This window comes from Hyperolius riggenbachi, chromosome 7 (assembly GCF_040937935.1).
Source record: "Hyperolius riggenbachi isolate aHypRig1 chromosome 7, aHypRig1.pri, whole genome shotgun sequence".
Taxonomy (NCBI): Eukaryota; Metazoa; Chordata; class Amphibia; order Anura; family Hyperoliidae; genus Hyperolius; species Hyperolius riggenbachi.
In genome coordinates this window covers 251,342,373-251,369,277 of record NC_090652.1, presented here as the reverse complement: position 1 = coordinate 251,369,277, position 26,905 = coordinate 251,342,373, and the positions used below count along the sequence as shown (strand labels likewise).

Genomic DNA, 26,905 nt, shown 5'->3' with positions numbered 1-26,905 from the left:
GCAGTTCAACTTTTCTGACAAAGATAAAGAACATGTTTATTAACCTTTGCTATGAAAAAAAAGCAATAAAATGGTATTGACAATACAGATTGAATCTAAGTAGAACTGGTACTATGTGTATGTAAGTTTATCTCATTATGTCACAACTTTGTGCCTAATTGTGTGCATATATATTCACACCTGTGGGAAATTCCAGAAAGATAAATAGGCCATTTTGCTAATTCCTACAAACTAGGTAAGAGCAGAGATTAGTATAGCAGCAGGCCAGGAATGATTTTTTTTTGTTAAATGAACAATGTTTTCATGTTTATATTAAAATGTTACTGTGGAACTACGGGCTTGTTTCACAAAAGCGTGCTAAAGCATAGCACGATTAAGCTATGCGTGTAGCGCGCAATGTACCGCGCGTGAAGGTTTTCGTGCGTACAGATTTATGTGTGTGCGCTAACGAAGGTTGTCACGCGCACATTGCGACGTTAGCGCACGCATGTAAATCTGTACGTGTGCAAACCTTCATGCGCGGTGCATTGCGTGCTAAATGCATAGCACGGTTGTGCTATGCTTTAGCATGCTTTTGTGAATCAAGCCCTATAGGTGTTAAACAATGCTGTTATTTTGCTATATGCTTGATGCTCTCTTTATTTGACCATTATTATTATTGATTTATAAAGCGCCAACATGTTCCAAGCCGCTGGCCATTTGTTCTGGTTCCACACTTACCTGGGGCTTCTTTAAGCCCCCTTGAGGCCACTCGTCCCTCGCTTTCTCCCCTTGCAATTCAGCCCGAAACCCTGGCCAAGTCGCGCTTCATCCCACATGCGAGGCCCGTCCATGCCTGCTCCCCCTTCGTGCTCCCATTCCTTCGTACTACTGCATCTGTGCAGTAGTACTGCGCAAGCCAGGGTTTTTGGCTGAATTGGAAGTGACAGGAGCCACCCAGGGAGATGGCGAGGGATGAGCAGCCTTAAGGGGGGTTAAGAAAGCCCTCGGTAAGTATAGTACCTGGGACACTTCTCTACATTTTAAATAATAATGGGTGTACTTTAGAGCAGGAGTGTCAATCTCAGTAAGATAAGGGGCCAAAATATAAGACATAGTCTAAGTCGTAGTCCAAATTAAGATTTAAAGGGACTCCGAGCAGTGCAGAAACTATGGAAAGATGCATATCATTTTAAAGCTCTCTTTCTCCTCTTTCCAATGATATATAAACCACCGCCCTATGCCTTTTAGTTTTCGCTATTTTCGCGATCGAAATTGCTGCGGCCGCGACTTCGATCGCGAAAATAGAGAAAACTAAAAGGCGTAGGGCGACGATTTAGGGGTCGCCAGAAAGAGGAGAAAGAGAGCTTTAAAATGATATCCATCTTTCCATAGTTATATTGTATTACATAGGGCGACTTTTTCTCAAAGTCAGCAGCTCCATTCAGCAGGAAAAAGTCGCCCTGTGTAATACAATATAACTATGGGAAGATGGATATCATTTTAAAGCTCTCTTTCTCCTCTTTCTGGCGACCCCTAAATCGTCGCCCTACGCCTTTTAGTTTTCTCTATTTTTGCGATCGAAGTCGCGGCCGCGGCAATTTCGATCGCGAATATAGCGAAAACTAAAAGGCGTAGGGCGGTGGTTTATATATCATTGGAAAGAGGAGAAAGAGAGCTTTAAAATGATATGCATCTTTCCATAGTTTTTGCACTGCTCGGAGTCCCTTTAATGTCTCAGATTAAATGGTGTAGGTATAGCGAAAAGGGATAGCTCTATACAAGGAGGGGTCCCGTGGGTTGTTGCTGCACCCGGGCTCAAGCTGACATTGTTTCAAACAGAAACACTGTCATCTTCTGCATGGGATGGCACTGTGTTGTTATACTGTACTGTTACAGTGGGATGCGAATGTTTGGGCAACCTTGTTAATTGTCATGTTTTTCCTGTATAAATCATTGGTTGCTACGATAAAAAATGTGAGTTAAATATATCATATAGGAGACACACACAGTGATATTTGAGAAGTGAAATGAAGTTTATTGAATTTACAGAAAGTGTGCAATAATTGTTTAAACAAAATTAGGTAAGTGCGTAAATTTGGGCACTACAAAAAAGAAATGAAATCAATATTTTGTAGATCTTACTTTTGCAGAAATTACAGCATCTAAACACTTCCTGTAGGTTCCAATGAGAGTCTGGATTCCGGCTAAAGGTATTTTGGACCATTCCTCTTCACAAAACATCTCTAGTTCATTCAGTTTTGATGGCTTCAGAACATGGACAGCTCTCTTTAACTCGCACTACAGATTTTCAATTATATTCAGGTCTGGGGACTGAGATGGCCATTCCAGAACATTGTACTCGTTCCTCTACAATGCCTTAGTAGATTTTGAGCAGTGTTTAGGATCGTTGTCTTGTTGAAAGATCCAGCCCCGGTGCAGCTTCAGCTTTGTCACTGATTCCTGGACATTGGTCTCCAGAATCTGCTGATACTGAGTGGAATTCATGCGTCCCTCAACTGGCCACACAGCCACACAGCATGATGGAACCACCACCATATTTTACTGTGGAATGCTGTGTTCTTTTTCCTCCATGCATAACGCCCCTTGTTATGCCCAAATAACTCAATTTTAGTTCCATCAGTCCACAGAACCTTATTCCAAAATGAAGCTGACTTGTCCAAATGTGCTTTAGCATACCTCAAGCGGCTCTGTTTGTGCTGTGGGCATAGAGAAGGCTTCCTCTGCATTATTCTCACATACAGCATATCCTTGTGTAAAGTGTGCTAAATGGTTAAACGATGCACAGTGACTCCATGGCACTCCATAGGTCTTTGGTGGTGGTCTGTGGGTTGACTCTGACTGTTCTCAGCATTCAATGTTTTTCTTTATCTGAGATTTTTCTTGGTCTGCCACTTTGAGCCTTAACTTGAACTGAGCCTGTGGTCTTCCATTTCCTCAATATGTTCCCAATTAAACAATTATTGTGCACTTTCTGTCAATCCAATAAACGTAATTTCACTTCTCAAATATCACTGTGTGTGTCTCCTAGATGATATATTTAACTGACATTTATTATCGTAACAACCAACGATTTATACAGCAAAATTATAACAATTAACACGGTTGCCCAAACTTTCGCATTCCACTGTATATGTACTGCTTATAATGCACATTTGAAGCTCTTAGGGGGGGGAGGGGGGGGAGCACCTTAAATGGCAAGGAGGGCCACATTTGGCCCACTGGTCTTGTGTTTTACACCTGTGCTTCAGAGAAACAGTTCATATGAGGAATCTGTCAGAATAAGTTTTCATATTTTGCTCTAAATTGCTCTAATCTGCTTATACATATCATAGATGATCAAATTTCTTTCAACACTTTTAGACTGTCTTGGTACAAACCGCTGAAACTACCCGATTGAGGTATTTTTTGGACTTGCTACTGGAGAAGGGGAAGCCAATAATGTTGGTCGGCAGTGCTGGAGTGGGAAAAACCATATTGGTGTCTGATAAATTAGCAAAACTGTCAGAAGACTACGTGGTAGCCAAAGTGCCATTTAACTATTACACCACGTCTGCTATGCTCCAGCGTAAGTCATGGAACCTATATTGAATTATAAATGACATGATGCAAATGCTTTTGTGCTATAAATATAATGGTTTTCATTTCTGAGAGTTAAATTATACTTTTATTGTAAATGTCTTAAATGTGGATTGGTGCTGCACAGATTATTGTAGGTGTGTGTGTGTTTACAAATCAGCTTTTCATTTCAGCTTGCTGTGGTCAAAGAATAACCCAAACTAAAGCCTTGTATACACTCTGGATGTAACGCAGCCAAGGCAGCAGTTTGCCTGCCATCTTGGCCAATAATCTAGAGTGTGTACAGATGAGCCATGCAAACCAATATCAACCTCTTGCACTCATAACCATACATGCAGCAGCCTGTAACACATACAGTGATAAGTACCACTGCAGAGAATAGAAATTGAGGATACTAGTTCTTCAAACAAAGAGAAAAGTCACAAAAATTGGTCAGATGGATGGAAGGTCTCACTTACTAGGAATGGTTAGATAAACTGGGCTTATTTAGTCTGGAGAAGAGACACCTTAGAGGAAATCTAACTAACATGCATAAATATGCCCAAAATTATTTATATACTTGATAACTCTCCAACATATTTGCCTGCACCCTTTTTTAAGAAATTAAGATCTCTAAAGCTGTCCATAGTCTGGAATAAATACCAAGCTAAACGGACAAGAGCGTTTTTTTTAGGTTTCAGTGCTCATCCCTTTCATTTGCCAATAGCTTAAAGTGAACCGAGCATCATTTTTAACACCCAGGGCAGCTCTATAGCAAATTAAAAATGCATTCTAAAAATGTGGTTTATTATTAAAAAAACTTTCAATTTACCTCATTTTTTTACATCTAAGGGTTAAAATAGCCACTTTGTCCATCCATAAAGGACCTGCGGTCGCTGAGCAGGAGATTGTGGAACACAGAGAAGAAATCACCTCATTAGACTTAACTGACCACAAACAAACCCCCATTGTACTTCAAACAGAAAACATCAGTTACAGTTGAAGAATTTCACACCTAGCCTGGACAATGCTAGTTGTAAAACAGCAGGGGTTGAGCTTCTGAACAATGGCAGCCCTTGCAGCTATTTGAAGCCAGGAGCTGCTTAGTTCACTTTAATCACTACAAATCACAATGAAATGATCTATATCTTGTTTTTTTCACCACCAATTAGGCTTTTTGAGGTTGTGTAATGATCCGCTCAGCTGGCTGCACAGGCAGCCAGCTGTTTGACCATTCCTTATGTCTGAGAGATGCAGGTCTCTGGAAAAGAGACCTGGCTTCATCTTGCAACTTTCAGAGTTGCTTTGCTGAGAGATTTGCATACATGCAAATTGCTCAGCTGTCTCGTTTGAGGGCTGGCAGTATAAAAGGTTGCTGCTGACCAGAAGGCTTTGCTGGTCATAACGGTTTGTAAACACACTCCTGGAGTGTCAGCCTTCTCTGTTGGATTATTAGCTAACTTAGAGTAATTCTGGCGGCTGTATTAGACACCCCTCTAGTTCAGTCAGGTTGTATATTTGTATTGCCTGTTCTGTCTGTCTGTTGGGTGCTAACCAGAGCAGCGGTTGCTACTGGTAGCTCCTTCTGTTTCTATACTTGGATCACACTTGCTCTGGCGGAAAGAGCAGTGGATCTTGCTAAGCTCTGTTGCTTTACTTGGATCGCACTTGCTCTGGCAGAAGAGCAGTGGATCCTGCTAGCTCTGTTGCTTTGCTTGGATCGCACTTGCTCTGGCGGAAAGAGCAGTGGATCCTGCTAGCTCTGTTGCTTTACTTGGATCTCACTCGCTCTGGCGGAAAGAGCAGTAAATCCTGCTAACTCTGTTTCCCTATTTAGATCGCACTCGCTCTGGCGGAAGAGCGGTGGATCGTATCTCTCACTTATTCCTGTTTTCGTTTATCTGTCTTGTCTGATACGAACGCTTGCTGGAGGCTCGGTGAGGTAACCATTAAGCAAGCGCTCGTGTCCTCTGTGTCGTGTTTGTCTGTCGGTGGTTAGTTAGGCGTGCTTGTCTCTGTTGTGCTTAACATGCGGAGATCGTGCTGTAAACGCGTTCGCTGTTGCGAAGGAGTGCGGTGTTCGCGTTTAGTTAGCGTTTGTTGTTTTCCTTATCTTCTCATTGTATGATTGCTGTGCCTTTCCTACTCTCGTGCCCTGTCTTGCTTTAGCCTTGTGTCACCTCTGGCAATCGCCTCTCTTGCGATTGCGTTCCTACTTCATATCTGCTGTTGTGTATGCACCGTCGCGGGTTGGCGACTAGATTGGTGCACACACATACATTCTGTCCCTGTGCTCATTCTCATTCGCAATCGCTTCTCTTGCGATTGCGTTCTCACTTGGTTTCCTCTGTTGTATGTCCACCGTCGCAGGTTGGCGACTAGATTGGTGGACATACATACAATCCTCCTCTGTGCTTATTCAGTCTTGTGTCGCTGTTAGCAATCGCCATCCCTTGCGATTGCCTTCTCACCTGATTTTCATGGTTGTGTGTTCATCGTCGCTGGGTGGCGACTAGATTGGTGGACACACATACACTCTGTTGCTTTACTCTCTCTCCTTTTGCTGGGTTCTCTCAAATTATACGCTTGTGGAGGATTTCCGCAGTGTCAGCGCACATCCTGTGCGCTGACCACGGAGAGAATTCCACAATCGTTACAGGTTGATATTTGTTTTCAGTTATTACTTTATTTTCTATGCATTTTAAAGGGATAAACAAGGTAAAAAATGAAAAAACACAATTTCTCCAATTTCATCCCCTAAAGTTTTACTATAAACACTGTTACTGTACATAAAACAGTAATATACCCTCAAGACATACATATTAAAAAAAAGCTGAATCCCTAATGTAAACTATTGATGTATTTAAAAAAAAAATGAAATCACTTTGGCTTTTTTTTTTACAAGCAGTTTATTTTGGTAACTATGGGGGAGGGGGCAGAAGAGGTTAATAACTATAGGGGATGTATTTTGTAATGTATTTTTATTTTACTCTAATATTTTCCACTAGATGGCTCTACTCACAATATTGTCCTTTGTCCACAGGAACAATATTGGTATAGGAATGGTTTTACTATACTTTTTACTTTCATATCATTTCATGAAGCCATGGACTACATACATTTTTATACTGCATTTCAGGGGCACTGTAAGAGTTGTGTCTCTTTATCTGCACCAATTCTTAAACATTGGTTGACATTTATCCCTTCCCCTTTAAAAAGGTGTCCTGGAGAAGCCCTTGGAAAAGAGAGCTGGGCGAAACTATTCCCCACCTGGAACCAAAAAACTGATCTACTTTATAGATGATCTGAACATGCCAGAAGTGGATGCATACAGTACAGTGCAGCCGCACACATTAATCAGACAACATTTAGATTACAGTCATTGGTGAGTATTTCATAACTACCTTATTATCAGCAGGTATGTCATCCTTACAGGTCTTCTCATTACATTCATAAATAGTGTGAGAATATAAAGACAAAATACTTTCTGTGAAAGTCTTCATTGACCACTCAGTCTTGCATTGCCTGTCACTCCATCTAAAAATGAATGGAACAATCTATAAAAAACATGTTTTTTTTATTCCCCTGAAGATCATATTTAGAGTCCAGTCCCAGTTTCCCCATGCACCGGGACCACATTTCCTGTGGTTATGGCTGTGACTCATGATCATTGTTCACTGCATTATATTCACAAACCAGTTTATGATTGTTGGTAATTAAGCATGAGTCACATGTAAAAAGTATTCCAGTAATTCAGGTCATTACTCAGATATGGGCTTGCTAATCTAAAAGAAATAACACTACTAAATTCAAGAGAGTTTTGTAAATGTGTAAGGAGATATGCTTACAGACTGGTGAGCCATATCTAAGTTATACACTTCAACAATGTCATCTTTGAATCCACTAACTGTTCAGCAGGGCTACTTTGAGATGCACACAACACAATTTGTTGGACTATACACAAGGCTGGATTCCTAGAAAAGCCACAGAGGTCCAGACCTAGTACAGGTGCTCCATAAGGGGCTAGCTGGACAGTCTGCATATGGGGAGCAACACATGGAAGAGGGGAGCTCCTATGCAAGAGAGCTGTACATGGAAGAGAGCAGGTACTGTACATAAATGTTACACATGGAAGACAGAGCTGCACATGGACTGGGAGGGTGGCTGCTCTAAATGCAGTGCGTGGTGGCTACATATCTAAGGGAGGTTGCAAATGGTAGGAGAACCAAAAGAAAGGTGGTCTATGCTTGGAAAAAGTATAATTCCTGCCTTGACCACAGATTAAAATGTAGTGTTGGAGAAAGACCCTAGGCTCCCAGACTTTTATTAGCCACCATCACTTCAAATTCTTCAATTTCTAAAGCCTCACTAAATGTTAACTCTTTCAGGCAGAAAAAGAAAAAAGGAACACAGCCTAGTTATTTGTATGATTAGCACTGCGCATGCACATGTCTGTCTCATCATGTCGCCTCCTGTATCCCTGAGGCCAGTTTCACACTGCAAACTGGCAGCAGCGATGCGGTGCATTGCACCCACTGCAAGAAACAGGCCTTTAGGGAACACCGCGTTAGTATGAGGTGTTCCCTGTCTGTCCACCAGCCAAGCAGGAAGTAGATTAGGGGCTTCCGGTGCAGCGTACCACAACCGTGGGAAGTATGAACTTCCTCATAGGGTTGCGGTAGACTGTGATAGCACTGCGTCAATTTGATGCACCACACCGCCCCAGTGTGAAAGGGCCATGAAGGGACTAGAGCCTGAAAGTCCCAAAAAGGTTAAGCAAACAAACAGAAACCTCCTTTTATGAATGTGTTTACATTGTGAGATATATTATTAAGAAAGAAGAAGATATGTTTTTTGCTTTAGTGGAATGTATTGAAAGTTGCCTGGTTAGAGTAAAGGGAGTAAAGGCCGACAAGAAAATGGTCCAGTATATAAAATGGTGTGTCCTACCCTGATGTCACCTTCAAGAAAGGAGAGTAGTTATTCTCCTAAATATATGCAATGAGTCTGTGAGGCAGTGGAATTGGAGTGCACTTGCCCCAGGCCAATACCCCTGTTGTTATGCCTATGACTCCTGATCATGTTTCTCTGCAGAATATCCACAAAGTAAATGCCTGCGCTTTGACCACAGCAGAAAAAAAAATGCATAGAAAACCTCACACTGTTAAGTCTGTTATCATGAGCTGCCTGTTTGCAGATAATAATAATAGAGCAGTAAATAGGATAGGATCATTGAACCTGACGCCACATGAGTCAGTATTTGTGTTTATGTGATTACTGCAGGTATGACAGACAGAAATTGGTAGCTAAAGAAATACACAACTGCCAATACATAACATGCATGAATCCCACCGCTGGAAGTTTTTCCATTAATCCTCGTCTGCAGGTAATCTATCATTCAGCGTGTCACTTTTCTTTACTGTACAAGGCATTACATTTGATGCATGACTTGACCTGTCACGTATGTGATCTATAGTAACCACAGCGACTGGGGGGGGGAAGGTCAGTTCATGTTTCTAGAATAAATCGCATTTTTATGGCACCAGTAGTTTTCTCTGCACATTACAGCCGGCACTTTCTAAGAAGATTAATTTGTGTCAGGAATGCAGAACCTTTGACACTCAGCAGCAGTAGCTGAACTACATCTGCCATTATTAGGGTGAATATTGAAACATGTGTGGCTGGACTAAAAATATGTGACTTGTAGATTACTTTCTGAAGATTTCACTAAGGGAGGGTGAAAAGCAGGACAACAGTACATATGCCCATCAGAGACCGTTATTCTTATGAGTATAATTTGTTTTTTTGCATTATTTGCAACAATTCAGCTTTAAAGGACATCCGAGGTCAAAATAACCTGATGAGAAAAACAATTGTATCTATCCTCCTTCTCCTAAAATGACTTTTTTAGCTATCCCACATAATTTTTTATATATTTAAATATAGCTTTTAAGTTTTTACTGTTTCATTATCTCTGCTCAATGACACCTTCATTGAAGTATGCGAGAGCTCAAATCATTGAATTATTGACCCATTTTATCTTTTTCCTGCTCTCGGACGCCATTTACTGGCAGGAAAATATTTCATGGCTGTAATTACTTATCAGTGAGGGTTATGTATAGTCTGACCAAGTCCGACCCGGTCCCAGCCCGGACAGAAACTGTCACTTGCATACCTGATGTTTAACTCTTTCAAGAAGAGAAAGAAAAAAGGGACAGAGCTTAGTTATTTGTGTGCTTGGCACTGTACATACACATGTCTATCTCATCATGTCACATGTCACCTTGGTTGTCCTTTAAGCAAAAAAAAAAGCAGTTTAACTTACCTGGTGCTTCTTGCAGCCCCCTGGAGTCATCCGGTGCATGCACCATCCTTCAGAGACCCTCCAGCAAGCAGCGGAAAGCCCCTCAAAGCTGGCCGGTCATGGCTAGTTGGAGGCAACTGCGCATGCACGGCCCCAAGCCGCGCGCACACTTATTTTCTACATGCACAGTAGCGATTTTCCTGTACTCCTCATGTGCAGAACACTGCCGTGCACAGGGATGTAGTGAGGAGGCTCGTGGCCAGTCAGATTTGTGGGGGGCGCCGCTGCTGGCCGGAGGGGGTCAGAAGGAAGGCACGAGCACAGGATGACTCCAGGTGGCTGCAAGAAGCACCAGGTAAGTTTTAAACTGTTTTTTTTTCTTCTCTTTAGATGTCCTTTAAGTGAGAAAGTGTGGTTTCTTATGATGCATCACTCCTGACCATGCAAATCATCTCTTTATGCCCCTCAAGCCGACACGGAGTGGGTTGGGCTACCTATAACCTCTACTGATATAAGTGCTCAAGAATGTTTCATGTTAGGCAATATCTAACCAGCAGGATCAGGGGCCCAGACAGAGGCTTTCTGATATATATGTTTTAGTAATTAGAGCCAGAAACATGTCTGAAGAAATGCTGGAGAAGGTTGAATGTTGAGCTCTGGGAGGGGGAAGGGGCGGTACCAAGTTAACATTTTCTAGGTAAGAGAGGGATTTGCTAACTGCCTCAGCAGCACTCCGGGACTGATTACTGATAATTGTAGAGTCCGATCTCAATAAAACTATGATTAAATCTAAAACACGCTGACAATTAATTGACATATTTGTTTGCAATTTGTATTCTTCTTTTTAGAGACACTTCTCTGTCTTCGGTGTGCACTTTCCTGGATCAGATGCATTAACTACTATCTACAGCAGGATCATAAGTGCCCATTTCCAACATGGCGGTTTCAGCTACAGTGTAGTCAAGTCTCTCTCTACACTGATACAAGCTGCTATTAGTCTCCATCACAAAATGACCCAGAATTTCCTGCCAACTGCTATAAGATTCCATTACATATTTAATCTGAGGGATCTGACCCATATTTTTCAGGTAAGAGATTATTTTCAAACTTTATTTTTAACAGTTCTAAATTGACTGTTTAGGCAAGTTATAGAAAACTGAGCTAGATGGTCAATTATGCTTCTCCTGTACCTCCACCATGACCTTGATTCCCCATGTCCAATTACACCTAAAAACATAGACATCATATGAAAATAAATAAGCCTAAATTACAATATACTGTAATATTTTTTCTGTTTTTTTGGGAGCATAGATAAGAAATAATGAGAAATGAGTTAATAAAACAAGATGCTATTTCTCCTCCCTTTCAACCCCTTTTAACCTATGCCATGGCCTCTGTGTCCATTCCCGACAATTTCATCTCATTATAACAAAACTGTAAATACATGTAAACATACAGAAGAGCTTATTAAGGGCTGTTTTACACTAAAAATTGCACAACGCAATCACAATGCAATTTTCCATAGACGTTATTGTGATTTTACAATGTGATTTTGCTGCGATTTTACTGGATGCAAAGAGAAAATGTAGAAAAAAATGCAGCATGCAGGACTTTTGTGATCAGGAAAGATCTCATTGAACTAGTATAGGAGAGTTCCTGTGATTTTCATTATTTTGCTGATGTGTTTGCTTGACAAATCTGAAAGGTTTTGGACTAGCCCATCCCCTCATGGGGGACTTTCAGTATTTCCTTTAGTTACAAAAGCACTCTCTAGAAAAGATCTATTCAAAAGACATTAATTTTGTCAGCTGGACTGAGCAAGTACCATTCTGTAAGTGCTTTGGAAAATAAAGAATCCCCCATGTGGAGATGGACTAGCTCAAAACCTGTCAGATTTTTTCGGATTTTTACTACCTACTGTTAGTGCAGGCAACACAGGAAAAAAGTAAATCATGGTTCATTTAACTCTGACACAAATGTATATTTTATATGTATGCATATAAGTGTATTTTAATTTTTTTTTTATGATAGTGCTCCATTAAGTGTTGAAAGTTCTTTTGGATGTCTGATAAAGTTCATCCAGTAGTACGTGTTGAATATGTATGATAATATGATGCCTTATGCCTTTCTGTGTTGGGGTCCATTCACAACAATTTTTTTCTCACCCTATCACAGTGTATAAAACCTATAGAACAGTACACAACATGCAAAACCTGCTAAAAATATAGCAAAGTAATATGGAAGTTAAGTTAAAGTGGACCCAAATTAAAAATACAAGATTTCAGAAATAAAATCTATTTTCTAACTTATAATAATAAATAGCAGCCTTTTTTTCAGCTGCATGATGACAAATATAAAATTTTACATTTATTGGAAGAACCCCTCCCTTTCATATTGCCGGGACAGAAAAAAACTGGTGGAGTAGGAGGTGTCCGGGAAAGGAGGAATTGCTAATGGCTGCCACCTGTGTAACCCAAGTTATGGAAAGAGAAGGGTGAAAAGCATGCACTGAAATGCTAATAGGCTTGAAGGAGTGTTTATTTATCTTTGTATGTGTCAGAGTGGTGCAACTAAATATTTTGAATTAAAAAAATGATTGGTTTGGGTCCGCTTTAATTAGGAACACCTATTTTTGAGTGATCTTTTTTTTTATTGCTTGGGAAGTGATGTAAACAGTGGCGTAGTCATTTGGCATGCAAAACTTAAGACCGCACTGGTGCCCCCGGACCAGATGACATTGGTGCTATGTTGGTAAAGATCACCTCTTATGCTTTGAATAGTAGTAATCATTGACAGAATGGTCCTCTCCCCTTTGTTACACCTCTCTGACACTGCAGTTGTCCTTGCAGGTTTTGGTACAATATATAGTTTTGCATAGAGTGCTTTAAGGGACCAGATGTATAAACTGCACTGTTGAGAAATAAATAAGGCACGATAGTTCATAAGACTCATCATGACCTTGCCGTATATCACTCTTCTATGATATTTTGCAACACTGTTAGGATGTTTTTTTTTAATAAACCTTTGCTAAAAGAAAGTTGTTCTGAATGTCAAATGTTACAAAATATACTTTTGTCATGTAGGCCATTTCCCTATATATAACTATGCTATGCTGTTTTTCAGGGAATGCTCCTTGCTTCTCCCGAGTGTGTTCGTTTCTCCAGTGACTTAGTCCACTTGTGGCTCCATGAGTCCTGCAGAGTCTACTCAGACAAACTCATGGAAGAGAAAGATATTGAACACTTCAAAAAAGTGCTTATTGATACAGCAAAGCGATTTTTTGAGGTAATTATATGAATTATACGTCCTTAAAGCCGACCTAACCCTAAAACTTCCCCTCAGTTCTAAAAGATAAGCAACAGCATAATAACCTTTAAAGAAAAAAATTATTTGTTATGGCCCACATAACTCCTTCTGATATTCTGCAGTGGTTACTTCCTGGTTTCATGTGAGCACATAAAGAGTTAACCTTCTGTGTTTACATAAAACCTGTCTGAAAGACACACTACGGCACAGATCAAACAGAGCTGGCAGGTCGAATTACAGTAGCTCATTACTAGCAGATAAAGTATAATTAGGCTGTTATCTCTAAATACACACAGGGTGGGTTTCTCTGTGTTTTTTTTCTTTCCTGTGGAAGAGTTTAGATCGACTTTAGTATTTATTATTATTATTGATTTATAAAGCGCCAACATATTCTGTGGCGCTGTACAAAGTAAGAAACAAACATGAGATACATAATAATACAGACAATGGTGTACACCAAAATACAAGATACATAATTAGTGACAAAATACAAAGAATGATACAAAAACAAATTATACAATTGGTAATGACAGTGATAAAATTAACATGATGAATAAAATGTATAAAACACTCAATAGATATGCAGTGATAGGTTAATGGATAAAATAGTTCAAACATTGAAAAGGAGGTTAAGTAGTACACTTACTTCCTGTGGTGGGGTTAGATGGAAAAGTACAGCCGAAAACTTAATTAGAAATTTGGCATAAACACAATGCATTTGCAAAACTAAGAGCATTTCTTCAGGTACAATACCCTCTGCCTGTCTCATACATACCACAGTCAGCCAGTGGGCGCTGTACCTGAAGATGTGGGTTAAGTTCCAAGAAATGCATTGTGTTTGCCAGTAAAATGTTCAACTCTACTTCTTCCAGCTAATCTCATTACAGGAGGTAATGCCCTTCTTTCTAATGCTTTCACTATTTTACCCCTTCCCTGGCCCCTCCATTCCAGTTTTACCAGGTTTTTTTTGTATATTTTTAGTCTAGTTTTGAATAGTCACTGTAGCCCCCACTACAGCTTGAAGTGCAACTGATCAGATACCCAATACCCAAGTGGCCACTGGGCAATTTCCCTGCTAGATGTTTTGCTGTGATTAAGTGAACATTAGCGTAACTCTTGAAGCGCACCCCATAAGTAGTCAATATTGCTGCACTTAGAAGTTCCTGTGTCCCTTTTGCTCTCTTCCTCTCTAAAGCTCTTTACAAAATAATTGCTGTGAGAGCACCCTCCTGCACAAGGTCTGGTTCACACGGCACGGTAAGCGAGCATTTGGCTACCTGCAGTGGAGCTTCCCATTGTTCGGTCGTCGTGTCATGTTTTGACCCCTATAGGAGGACACGGAACCGCCAAACATAGCCAATCCTGGTCACTGCAGGTAGTGCCTATGATGAGATGAGACGGCGGGATCTAATGTTGTATGTACGCAAATTCCAGGAAAGGCCAGTATCATTATAAACAACCACTTCCTTTCTTATAAATGGAAATAGCGGTTGATCCCTTTAAACGTAACTTTTATCACTCGTAAATAACGCAGTTCAAATCTGTACAATATGAGGAGATAGCGAAACTACCAGATTGTTATTATTGACATAATCTAACAAGCCAGAAGGCAAACTTCATCTGTGTTAGTAGGAAACAGCTGAAAATGAAATCATTCATTAGAGTGCAAGGACTGTAACAATAACACATATTACACAGAGATATAAGGGATAAAACTCTGCCATAGAGCTTGTGGGCTAAGAAGAAAGGGTGAAATACAGAAAATAAGCTAGATTAGGCAGAATCAGTAGTGCTGTAGAAAACAAGGCGATGTACTGAAAGAAATCTGTTTGGAGAGTCAGATATATAAATCTTCCTAAACAGAAGGGCTCTAAATGTGCAGCATGGTAGAAGTGCCTTAGTTGTGTGATAAGGCAAGAAGATAAGAAAAGAGAGAAGTTTTAAGTTACATGAAACATGAGGTGGGCAATGGGCATATGAATAGAAAGCAATGAAAATGTGGAGAAAGCAGATTGATCCAACACTTGTTTCATCTTGGTGACAGATCTTGCCTAGCCTAGGCCAACACCTGCTGCTCCTCAAACAGACTCCATTCAGCATCTGGGCCAGCAGAGCCAATATCATCAGCACCAGACCTGCACTGAGATTATACTCTAGTCTAGTCAGTCTAATCTCAGGGGGTAATTAGTTAGTGATATACATTGGAAGGGGAGTTAAAGTTAGGTATTGGGAGTAGTAAAAGTTAGGTATTAGTAGGATGCTGTTCAGATCAGGCATTACTTAGGATGGTTAAGGTAAGAGACCAGGTGGGAAGGTTAGAGAGGAACTGTAACCAAGAATTTAACTTCATCCTAATCATTAGCTGATACCCCTTCTCCCATGAGAAATCTTTACCTTTTATCAAACGGATCATCAGGGGGGTCTGTATGGCTCATATTGTGGTGAAACTTCTCCCTCAGTGTGATGTCTGGCCCTAGGTCCTGACAGAGTGCTGCTTGTAAACCTCGTTGCATTGTGGGAAATAACGTCTGTTTCCAACTTCCAAGCAACTAGTATCTCCTTCTGTGCATACAGTATGTATATCTATAAAAAAACGACCTTATAGCCTAACACATTGTTATGGGGTGTGGTTACAGTTAATGGCAGTGCTGTCGAGTTTTTTTCTTGTCTGCCAGTAGTAAAGATGATTACATGCAGGCTGATTATGGATCAAACTACATGATCAAATTATATGGCGAATATCAATAATTTCTTGATCTCGCTTCTATTTTATAACTTCTCACTTTGCAATGTATTGATTTATTTTTCCAGTTTTTCCCTAAAGTTCCTCTTTAGGGCTAGGCATAGCAGTGGTGGTTAACAGTAAGCACCAATGGGAACAGTTAGGCAGGGGACACACTTGACTGTTTTCATGCTCGTTTTCTGCACAGAAAAACTGAGAACTCATGTTAATTAATGGACCAGTTCACACTTAATGTGTTTTTCATTTGCAGAGAAAAACTGACATCCTGCAGCATAATTCTGCACATTTTGTCAGTTTTCTCTATCAATTACATTATCTACTGTAAAAAAACGTGCACATTTTTCTGCATACAAACACACATGAAGTGCAGAGAATTAATGCAGAAAAACGCGCAAAAAACATAGACAAGTGTGTTCCCTGCCTTAAAGTGAATTACCTGCTAAAGTGGTTTGAACTAGTTTGAGGTACATTCTAGAAAGAAAGATAAGCGCTGAGGGTGGCTGGTTGAGTTAGTTTGGCACTAGGTGTAGTGAATAGGGTTATATATAGTCTGGGGGTCAAAGCTTAGTGTCTGTGAGAGAGAAATCATTCATATCGGCACTGTGGGTCAGCAAACTATAATCGCCAGTGTCAGAGGCAAGCTGTCAGTGCCAAGGTCACATGCACTGCTACTAATTTATTCTAGGAAATTTTCACAGATAAAAAGTTTCCAGTTTGTAAGACAATGTATATGGCAAGATAGGTAATGTAGTGAATGCCAGGTGCTGCGAAAAAGTCAGTCCTCTGCAGATGTGGGCAGCAGAGTGGGTAGGGATAGCACCACCCCCACACTATTTTGCATTTACTTTTATGTGCTGCCTTTGTGTTTCTGATGTTCTTCAGATGAGGAATTAAAGTAAATGGATCTATTTGGCCATTACATTACGTTGTCATAGTTCTAGATGAGAAAAATACATATGTGGTGTGTATATACTGTGTGTGTACTGTGTATATGTATGCAATTTTTAAACTGTTATTGTGTCCTTTTCTCTGCAGGGTATAGATGAGCAAGTGCTCATCAGTAAGCCGCTAGTTTACTCGCACTTTGCCCACGGTATTGGAGAGCCACGTTATTTCCCTATATCAGACTGGGAGAAGCTGACAAGAATTCTTACAGATGCTCTGGAGCACTACAATGAGATCCATGCTGCCATGAATCTGGTTCTGTTTGAAGAAGCCATCCAACATATGTGAGTCCTGTTAAGCATTGTTAAGGAGGAGGCAGCGCCAGCTTAAGACTTGTTGCCAACTGAAGCAATACATTATGAGGAACAACCCACCACCGATGTGTGTGTGCAAAGCTGGGCAGAGAGGAGAGACACATTGGGCTTGATTCACAAAGCTGCGCTGCTACAGCAACTCAGCTTTAGGGATGCAGAGAGTGTTATAATTGGCTGTGCACGCTATGCAGCCATAGCGTGTGCAGGGAAATTATGCTGTGTGATTAGCTATTTTATAGGGCGCTTTGTTACTCTTAACGAGCGCTGCACTGAACCCGCCCGGGAGCCCGGTGGGTCGAGTAGCTTCAAAGTACATGATTCCTGCACTTTGATTGGCCCTGTAGGTGGCCTGGTTCAGTGGAGCGCTCGTTAAGAGTAACAAAGCGCCCTTTACAATAGCTAATCACAGCATAATTTCACTATGCGCGCTATGTCTGCATAGTGTGCAGAGCCAATTATAACACTCTCTGCACTCATTAAGCAGTGCTGCTGTAGCAGCGCAGCTTTGTGAATCAAGCCCATTGGGCTGTGCATTGCAGACAGCATCCCCTCCTTGTTGACTCGCAGCATCCCATCTCTGATCCCCAGGATGCTGGGTATGTTCTGCACCTACTTCCTCTTTGACTACAGCGATGCCTCATGTGATGTTACAGCACGTAAAAGGTCACATGAGGCACTGCTGTAGCCAAGGATACAGGATGCTGGATTGGCAGATAGAAAGCCCATCGCTGGAATGCTGAGAGCAGGTAAGCGAAGCAGTGTCCTGCACCTATGGAGGGGGGAAAGGGATTGTGAACTTTGTGTTGCGTCCTGTGCACATTATAAAACAAATCCAATGTAACACCCTGGCCTATATGCAATTCACTTTTTCATCTCAGTTTTCTCCTAGAAGATAATTTTCCATCTTTGATTTAAAATAACTTTCCAGTAGTTTTTAACAGTACCAAAAAGTAGATTAAAAAGTTCTATCAAAATTATTTTGAGTATTTTCTTGCTTTCTGTAACGATCGGTGTCAGCAAGAACAGATTTTCTGATTATTGGTGATCTGCAGTATCACCAATAATACAGATGTTATACCTGATTATGTGGTGATCTGCAGAATCACCAATAATGCAAGTATAGCAAGGCACAGGACACCCAGGTGTGATATAAGTGTTTGGTGCAACAGTAAAAAGTTAGAGATACCCACTATCCTAGAGGAGCTGGTAGAGGGAGGTATCTCTATAGAACACTGGAATCAGTACTCCAGCAGGCTGGAGACACGGATGAATTTAGTGATCGGTTCACCCGAGGAGCGGATGAAGCACAGTAGGACAATGAATACTGATCACCCGTGGAGCGGGTGATTCAGACTGTACTGCAGCAGATGATCACCTGAGGGGCGGGAGATCAAACTGTACTGCAGTCTCTGATCACCTGAGGAGCAGGTGATGAGGACTGTACTGTAGAGGTTAGTCACCTGAGGAGCAGGGGATTAAGACTGTACTGCAGCTATCAACCTGAGGAGCAGGTGATTCAGACTGTACTGCAGCTATCAACCTGAGGAGCAGGTGATTCAGACTATACTGTAGCTATCAACCTGAGGAGCAGGTGATTCAGACTATACTGCAGCAATCAACCTGAGGAGCAGGTGAATCAGACTATACTGCAGCTATCAACCTGAGGAGCAGGTGATTACTAAACTGAGAATCCCTCACCAGAACTAAGCTCACTGGTGAGGGCAGAAAAGTCAGACAAGCAGGTTCGGCAACACACGGACAGATAGGGTACAAAGACAGAAGACTGAATCAGAGTGAGGTATAAGCTAGGTCGGCAACTGGATCAGGCATAGGCACAGAATCCGAAGACGGAAGAGTAGTCAAGGCTAGCAGAAGGTCATAACAAATAATACAATTCAATTAGTATTTTAAGCTATCAACAGAATCTGGCTTAGTGTGGATCCCCAGCTCCTGCTGGTTCTAGCACACTTTCGGATCTGACTAAGGGTCTGAGTGCTAACACGTAGCATATGCAACAGCAGACAAAGAGCAACTGACAGGCAGGTCCTATATATACTCAGAGCGCTCACAGTGCCGCCCCAGTCACTCAGCCAATCCGGAGCACTACTGGAGTCAGCTGACCGGCTGATCAGCTGACTCCCCTACTACCTGCATAAAGGTCCTGTTGCCTGGCGTGCGCGCGCGTGTAGCCCTCAGTCTATGTGCGACTGAGGGACCAGGCAAAACTCCAACATGTAACCGCGCGGCGGAGGCCGCCGGCTGAGACGCGGATACGGCCGCCATGCCGCTCACCACCGCGCCGGCCTCTCCGCTATTCATTACACTTTCTTGTGGCTTCAAAGGCATTTTATTGACAAGTTTAAAAATATCACCTAGGAGAAAACTCAGGAGAAAATTGTAATGGCATATGGGCCCCAGTGTGAAGCTGGCTTTACAGTCTTTTATACACAGTCTGCTTACTGAACAGTTCCTATACGGTGGCATTTCATTGGCTATTAGCAGAATAATGGGCAGAGGGTGCAAATGAGACATTGATCTGTGCTGCACCTGCCTGGTAAAAATGGGGCTATGTTACCTTCAGACATTTCAGTATAGGACAAATATTAAGCAGTAATTTTGCATTGGTGATCAGGTTTATTGGCTTGATTTTGCAAAACAATCAAATATTCAATCGCCAATTGAAAATCAATGAGAATTGCAATCAAAGCACTGCAAGATCTCAGATTCCAGACAGATCCTTTAAAAAAAATCTATCAAACTATTGCTCAGCAAGGATGGCAATGCTTAGGAGAACTTAGGAGAACTCTTGGAGAATCACGTTATCAGTTTGATCAGCTGATTGAAAGGTTCTGATTTACTGTGAAGACTTCCTTCCATGTTTAACTTCCTTCATGATCATGACCAGCAATTCAGAACCTAACAGAACTGTCAGCTGAACAAAATGATCACATGCTTCTCCATGAGTTGTAATATGCAGTGACATCCCTATTGCTCAGCTACTTTTGGACTTTTCTATTCTCTACAAAATGATTGATAGCCCCACTACTCTGCTCACGCTCCTACTATGTCATTTTTTTATGGATAAATTATATGAAAAACAATGGGGGGGGGGGGGCATCAACAGATCAGCATTAACCCTTGCACCGCCATCTTTAATATCTCAAGTGTTAAAAGATTCTGAAGCACAGCGGTCATCCTTACATTAGAGTCACTCTCCACTTCACAGTGGAAACATTTAAAAAATGGGAAAATGTGACCATTGCATTTCACTTGCTTCTTTTGACTTTGTCACCCAACTGCTACTTTAACATGAAAACTCTCTTTGGCTCACTTAATATTCACGGCGAAAAGGACAGAGTGCAGCAACCCACAGCAGCCAATCAAAGTGAATCTTCCACTGATCTGACTCTGACACACGTATCTCATGTGCTGCCGTGGGTTGCTGCACTCTGCACCTAATCATTGTTCTCTGCACTGCTTCATTAAAACAGCCCGGAAGTCCCTGGATGAAATGCTTTCCTGCAATTACCAGGAGCTGCAGAAGCCTTGTTCTAAGAGATGTAAAGGATTTTTCCCTTCATTAAAGTGTAACTTCACCTTCTTACAAGAACATTAGTCAAACTACCGTAGTTCTTTTTTCTCTTATGCTTGCAAAATTCAGCCTAGGCTAATATGAGCAATACTATTAAAAAAAGTTAGTGGTTTTCTGATTTAAGTGCTTAACCTGTGGATCAGTCACTGGTACAGAACAATCATTCAGATCAGGGTTTTCTGAAACTATTGGCTGCTAGAGATGAGCTAGATAAATGTGAATTCCAACTCTGTTCAAAAGTATAGACCCTTCTGACAAAGCAAGAGGAAGTGCGAGCCCTCTCCTTCCTGTATTGTGTCATTTTTTCTTATAGTACTTTTTAAAGTTACTTGTAATTACTCTAGTGCCCTCTCTCCAAACCACGCAGGAAAATGGGGTTTCAGCCTAAGGGCCCTTTTCCACTAGCAGCGGGATACGATGCGACTACCGCATCGCATCAAACCACGGGCACTTCCGTTCGCCATGAGAGGTATAGGGAGACGGATGCGGACTGATACTGCAGATTCTTGGATCACACCTCTCCCGCACTGCATAATCAGCATGCAATTAGAAACTGCACCATTGACATGCATTAGTTTTAGTTCGGTTGCAGTGAGGTAATCGCATTGCGCCAATGGAGAAGGGCCTTTACTAAAATGCATTGCCTAAAGGTGGCCATACAGCTATCAATTTCTCCGGTTAATCGACCATCCGATTCTATAATTTTATCGAATCAGAGGTAAATCTGTGTCACAATCAGACATGCTGGAAAATAACGATAACCCCGATGGCCAACGTACCGCAGGCCAGTGTCCCCCCAGTGTAAAATGGGACCTTGTGCAGTGTTTTAAAAGTCTCACCTGTCGATCCGTGCGATTCCTGGCCCCATCCGCTGTCACTGCCGTGTCCGCCTTTACTGTGAGTGCCTGTGCCCCGGCCTGTGAGTGAGCACAGTGGTGATGGAGGAGGAGGCCAGGGATTGCATTGGTGGACATGTGAGATTTTAGGGAGCACGGACACCTGGGGAACATTTTTATGTTTGGTGGGGCAGCCAGGAAGGCAGTTCTGTTAGGCCGATTTAAGCCTGTCCATACACCCCAGACCGATGTCCAACAGATTTCTGCGTTAAATCTATCGGACCTCGGTCTGGGGTGTATGGATAGGCTACAGAGCACTCTCTGATTAGATTTGATCAGAGAAGAATTGAGAAATCTGTTTCATGATTGATCTGCCCATCCATCGCCTGATGCATGGCACCTTAAAGTGTCATTGCAGGGACCTGACAATCAAGGTTGTTATGCGAGCTGATATGTAAGAAAGGACCAACAGGTCCACAACATGTACTGTACTTGCTGTCTCAGTTCAAGCTTAGCAAGCCAATGACGTACCTCTTTCTTTCATAATATGTAGGATAGAACTTGTGGCTGATTTTTTTCCCCCGCTCTTTACTTCCTACACCTGGTGACTGGGGCTCTTATTAGCACTAGACAGAGGCGCTCACATCTGCATTTAGACCCATTGAGTTATACTCCTGTTTGCCTGATGAAGCGGGACCACACCTGCGAAACGCTTTGCACTAAGTGGAGTTAAATAAAAAAAAATGTTGTATTGATATATTGTGACTCAATTGAGTTTTATATTTTTGAGGGAGGTAAGTCCACCTGAACATCCCCCTCTTTTAGATGTTTTTTAACGTTTTTATTCTACTCTGGCGCCTCTGTACACCAAGCTTTGCTGAAATCTTGATTCCACCCTCGGTGGAGGGGTGCTACCCCGTTTCCTATCTACAGAGAGCGACATCTTAAAAACCTGAGTGGGGTCAGGTTCTAATACTCGCCACCTGCACTTGAAGTGGTTGCCTATGGGTAACCCATGTTTGTGAGTATATCTAAGAATTTTTGCTTTAAACCACAACCAACTTAACAATACTACACCATATTGGGCTCTCGATCACTCTGTGTTCTTCTAAGCACAAATAAATATAGGGCTAGCTTGTTTTTATCTACAGCCCCCAAAAGCATTGCAGCGGACTGTGGGGTATGAAGTAGGGACAAGGCTTCTATACTATCAAATATTATAACACCTGTTTATGAACGACGGCCAAAATAGTGTATTCTTCACTTGGTGGGGGAGGGGGGGGGGCAAAAACCATCACCTATTGCCCCTTAACCGCTTGAGGACCATAGGCTTACACCCCCCTAGTGTTCAAGCTATATTTTACAATTCCGGGCTCTGCAGCTTTAAGGGCTCACTCCATAACATTTAGCACACAAATGAATTTTGTCTCCTTTTCTTGCCACCAACAGAGCTTTATGTTGGTGGCATCTGATCGCTGCTCCTATGTTTGTTTGTTTTTTTAATTTTTTTATTGTATTATTTTTCAATTAAAATGCTAATGTTTCTTTAAATTTTAATACCCATCAACCTTTCCTCCACCCCCCCCTCCCCCCGAGAGCCAATTAGTGTGATCAGCTCTCTTAGGCATCAGCCTAATGGGAGGCGATCACTTTTGTGGCCAATGGAGGGAACAGCTCAGTGTCAGAGCTGTCCCCGCATAGCGCTGCTATAGATCGCAGCGCTGTACACAGAAATAAACTGTGGGTTTTTTTTTACTGTTTACAGTCTGCTAGCAGCGATCAGAAAAACAATCGGAATCTGGAAAAATCGATTGAAATTCAGATTGGAAATGTTCAAAATAATCGATCTGGCTGGTAAATCTGCCAGAAAATTGTATGGTGTGTACATAGCATAAAGAAAAAGTCCTTTATGGTTACATGAGTTGGAAAAGAGGTTGATTATAATCTTTAGGAGAAGTGGAGGATAGATGAAACAGCAGCATAATCTATTCCCCAGTGATCACTGCACTCATATTCCCAGGTATATCAGCCTATAGTAATCATTGTTAAACTAACAGTAAATCTGTGGTGTGCTCCTGTGGGTTGTGCGCTTTAAGATTCAACTTTATCTTAGCAAAAAATTACAAGCAGGCTTTTTCACACATCAAAGTGGATCGCTGCTTGCCACAGCTTTTGTTATTCAGGCTTCCTATGTCTCCATACAGATTTCTGTCTTCTGCCGCGGTCCCTCAGCCCTCACCCAGTTGTATATCTCAGCTTTCTGTTCTCCCATAGTTCTCTCACACCGGCATTTTTCCTTTCTGACATTACAGCTGCCGCATCAGTCGGATTCTGGAGTTCCCATATGGAAATGCTCTGCTGATTGGAGTTGGAGGTAGTGGCAAGCAAAGCTTATGTCGCTTGGCTGCTTTCCTCAGTTCCCTTGAAGTCTTCCAACTGACGATTCGTAAAGGTTACAGCATCAGTGATCTCCGGGTAAGATTTACTAAGCCTCTCATCTATCTCTGGAAGCTTAGAGGTGTTTGCACAATGTATAGGAGAGTTTAAGTCTATCTCAAGTTAAAAACATTGCTCCTTCAGATGTTTCCTGGTTCTTGCAACCTATACACATGCATACCTGTTTCAGCTCTGGAGATATGTACAGTAGAGTTCCAGTTATCCAGAACTCAACTAACCAGAAGTCTCAACCAACCGGCACAAATTGCCGGCAGTACTCACAGTGGTGAAGGACAACTTTTTAGGCTGTTTTTGTAGGCTGTGTTGTGCTAATGACTGGGTTCTCTGGCTCCCCAAAGTTTAACATAATTTCAATTACTGCATTTGTACAATGATTACAGAGTTCATGGTAAGTATATATAGAGTGGGGTATGGTACTGTATTAGCTAGACTTATTTTTAATATTGAGTCTCAGGCAACCAGAAAGCACACTTGACCCTGTCTGTGCCGGATAACTGAGACTCAACTGTATATAATGTACTGCACTGTCTTCCTGGAATGAATTGGTGAGAGTGAGAGTCACAGCTACAGTATATGTACATACAATTCAGTATCCTCAGGAGCATATAGGAACCCTGATGGAGTCATGGAGGCTCCAGCGTGACATCATTGCTGTAAATTTTGGGGATCTGGTAAATATAGCGTAGTGTTTTGGGAAGGTACTAACACTGACACTGACTAGCCCATACTAACACTGATGCCGGATGATGGTTGCCATGTCATAGTTTTGCTGTCCTTCTTATCATCACAGAGGCGTCTGGCGTTATCTACGCTTATTGCTGTTATTTACTCTGTATATTACTGCCTGATGAAGCAGGGTGATACCTGTGGAACACGTTGCACTTTCTTTGGAATAGATCAATACATTTCTGTGATGTTGAATTGCACATAATAAGTGAAAAGAATGTCCCACTGCATCAGATGGTTGGGTAAATGTAGAAATCCTTTATTCTTTATTCCGACATTATATTGTACAAGTAAAAGCTCATGTGTATCATGGCAAAGTATGGCTCCTTATTCATAGCTATAATCATAGCTATAAGCTATGATTAAGGAGCCATACCTTCCTCCGATACGGAATAAAGAATAAAGGATTTTTACATTTACCCAACCATCTGATGCAGCGGGACATCTTTTCAGTTATTATCTGGATTTGGCATTTGATTTCCCTGTTCCCACCTGGCTACAGACCGTGTGTGCAGCGGCCTCACTTGTTCCTTTCTGCGTTGAATTGCACCGTTTTTGAGTCTTCTTAAAGGAAGTAAGTCCACCACTCCCTCCTCAGCAATTTTTTTTTACCATTTTAGCTGCTTTTTAATCTCTTGGCGCCTCTGTATTCTTCGTACGATACCAGAGTCCTCCATTGGTGGAGGGGTGTTATCCCTTTTCTTCTGATCAATGGAAAGCGACTTCTTAATCCTGAGTGGGGACAGGTCTAATCTCCCCACCTGCTTCTACAGTGGTTGCCTATTGGTAACCCTGGTTTGGGAGTATAATTTGCTGGAACTTCCTGGTAAATATAACGTTGGATTTTGGGAGGGTGCAGGCCCATACTACTGATGCTGGATGACTGTTGTCATTTCATAGTTTTGCTGTCCATCTTGTCTTAACAAAAGTTGTAAAACCAGGGTTACCCACTACTGGCCTCATCCCAAAACAATTGGTGCAGCTTCAATGATTTTTTTCAGCAACTTCTGCAGCAAAATTATTATTATTTTTTTAAATTATAAGTAAAATTCCATTTTATATTTTGCATGAAGTTGGTTGATTTTATTTTTATTCTTAGGCTATGGTCACTGTGGCAGTGTAGCAACAGGAATGCACCGCAACAGATTGGGAAAGCTGCGACGTATGTTACCCGCATGTTGCGTTGCATACAGTGAAGCATACAGTCAATGAAAAGTATGCTGCGCTGTAACCGATAACGCATGCTTTTTTTTACCTCACTAACTTGTACCGATCAGATTCAATCCTTCCTTGATAAAAATGTGATAAAAGAGAAATCGAACTGTTCACACACTAGACATATATTTTTAATAGATTTCAGTATGAAATGTATTTAAAAAATCTATTGAACTGCAGCATTGCATTTCTTGATGCAGTACAATGCTATGAGCCATCGATCTACCACCGCTTCAGACCCATGACCAATCAAAATTTTCCATCTGGTCCAATTGGACGATTGAATTATTGATCAGGATGGCACATTGGGGCATCGATTTCTAGCAGATTCAATCAGAGTGTTTGAATCTGCTGGGCATCAACTGGAAAAATCATAGTCAAGTGTATGGGCACCATTAGTGGTCAGTCATTTCTTAGTGTAAACAATGTGACTCACATGACATTTATTATTTTTAAACTGAGCCAAAATGAGTAAACCTTCATACACATGTACGACACCGGGCCGAAACAGAGGCGAGAGAGGCTCTAGCCTCAGGGTGCAGTGTAGGAGGGGGCACACAACTCATTCAGCTATCATTCCCCTATTGTGTTTGAAGCAGAGAGAAATAAGAAAAGGGGATACATGGCAGTGACTGCAAGCCAGATAACATGGGATTAAGGTTTTAGGGGGGTTGGGGGCCCTGTGGCGCCTCTTAGTCTAATAGCAGTCAGTGTGTGACAGCTGGGGTGGGAGGGATGGAGGGGCGCACTTTGGTGTCTCAGCCTTGGGTGCTGGAGGACCTTGTCCAGGCTCCGTGTACGAAAACTGTAGGGACTTGATCTCTCGAGTGACAGTGCAAGTCAAGGCAGTACAGACACATCTCTAGGCTCCATGCTAGCAATGCATTCTGCTAATTGCATGGGGGAGGA

General features: G+C 41.7%; 1 protein-coding gene across 4 annotated transcripts in view; it reads left to right on the top strand.

Moving 5' to 3' along the window:
* The window catches only part of LOC137524955 (dynein axonemal heavy chain 11-like), a 378,600-nt gene that overhangs the window by 93,512 nt on the left and 258,183 nt on the right, over positions 1 to 26,905 (top strand). For all 4 annotated transcript variants that reach the window (XM_068245507.1, XM_068245505.1, XM_068245508.1 and 1 more), the window contains 7 exons: positions 3,364 to 3,568; positions 6,778 to 6,943; positions 8,842 to 8,944; positions 10,711 to 10,950; positions 12,986 to 13,147; positions 16,947 to 17,140; positions 23,911 to 24,073. In XM_068245507.1, the coding sequence (XP_068101608.1) occupies positions 3,364 to 3,568; positions 6,778 to 6,943; positions 8,842 to 8,944; positions 10,711 to 10,950; positions 12,986 to 13,147; positions 16,947 to 17,140; positions 23,911 to 24,073 (1,233 nt within the window). The remainder of the gene's footprint in view (positions 1 to 3,363; positions 3,569 to 6,777; positions 6,944 to 8,841; positions 8,945 to 10,710; positions 10,951 to 12,985; positions 13,148 to 16,946; positions 17,141 to 23,910; positions 24,074 to 26,905) is intronic.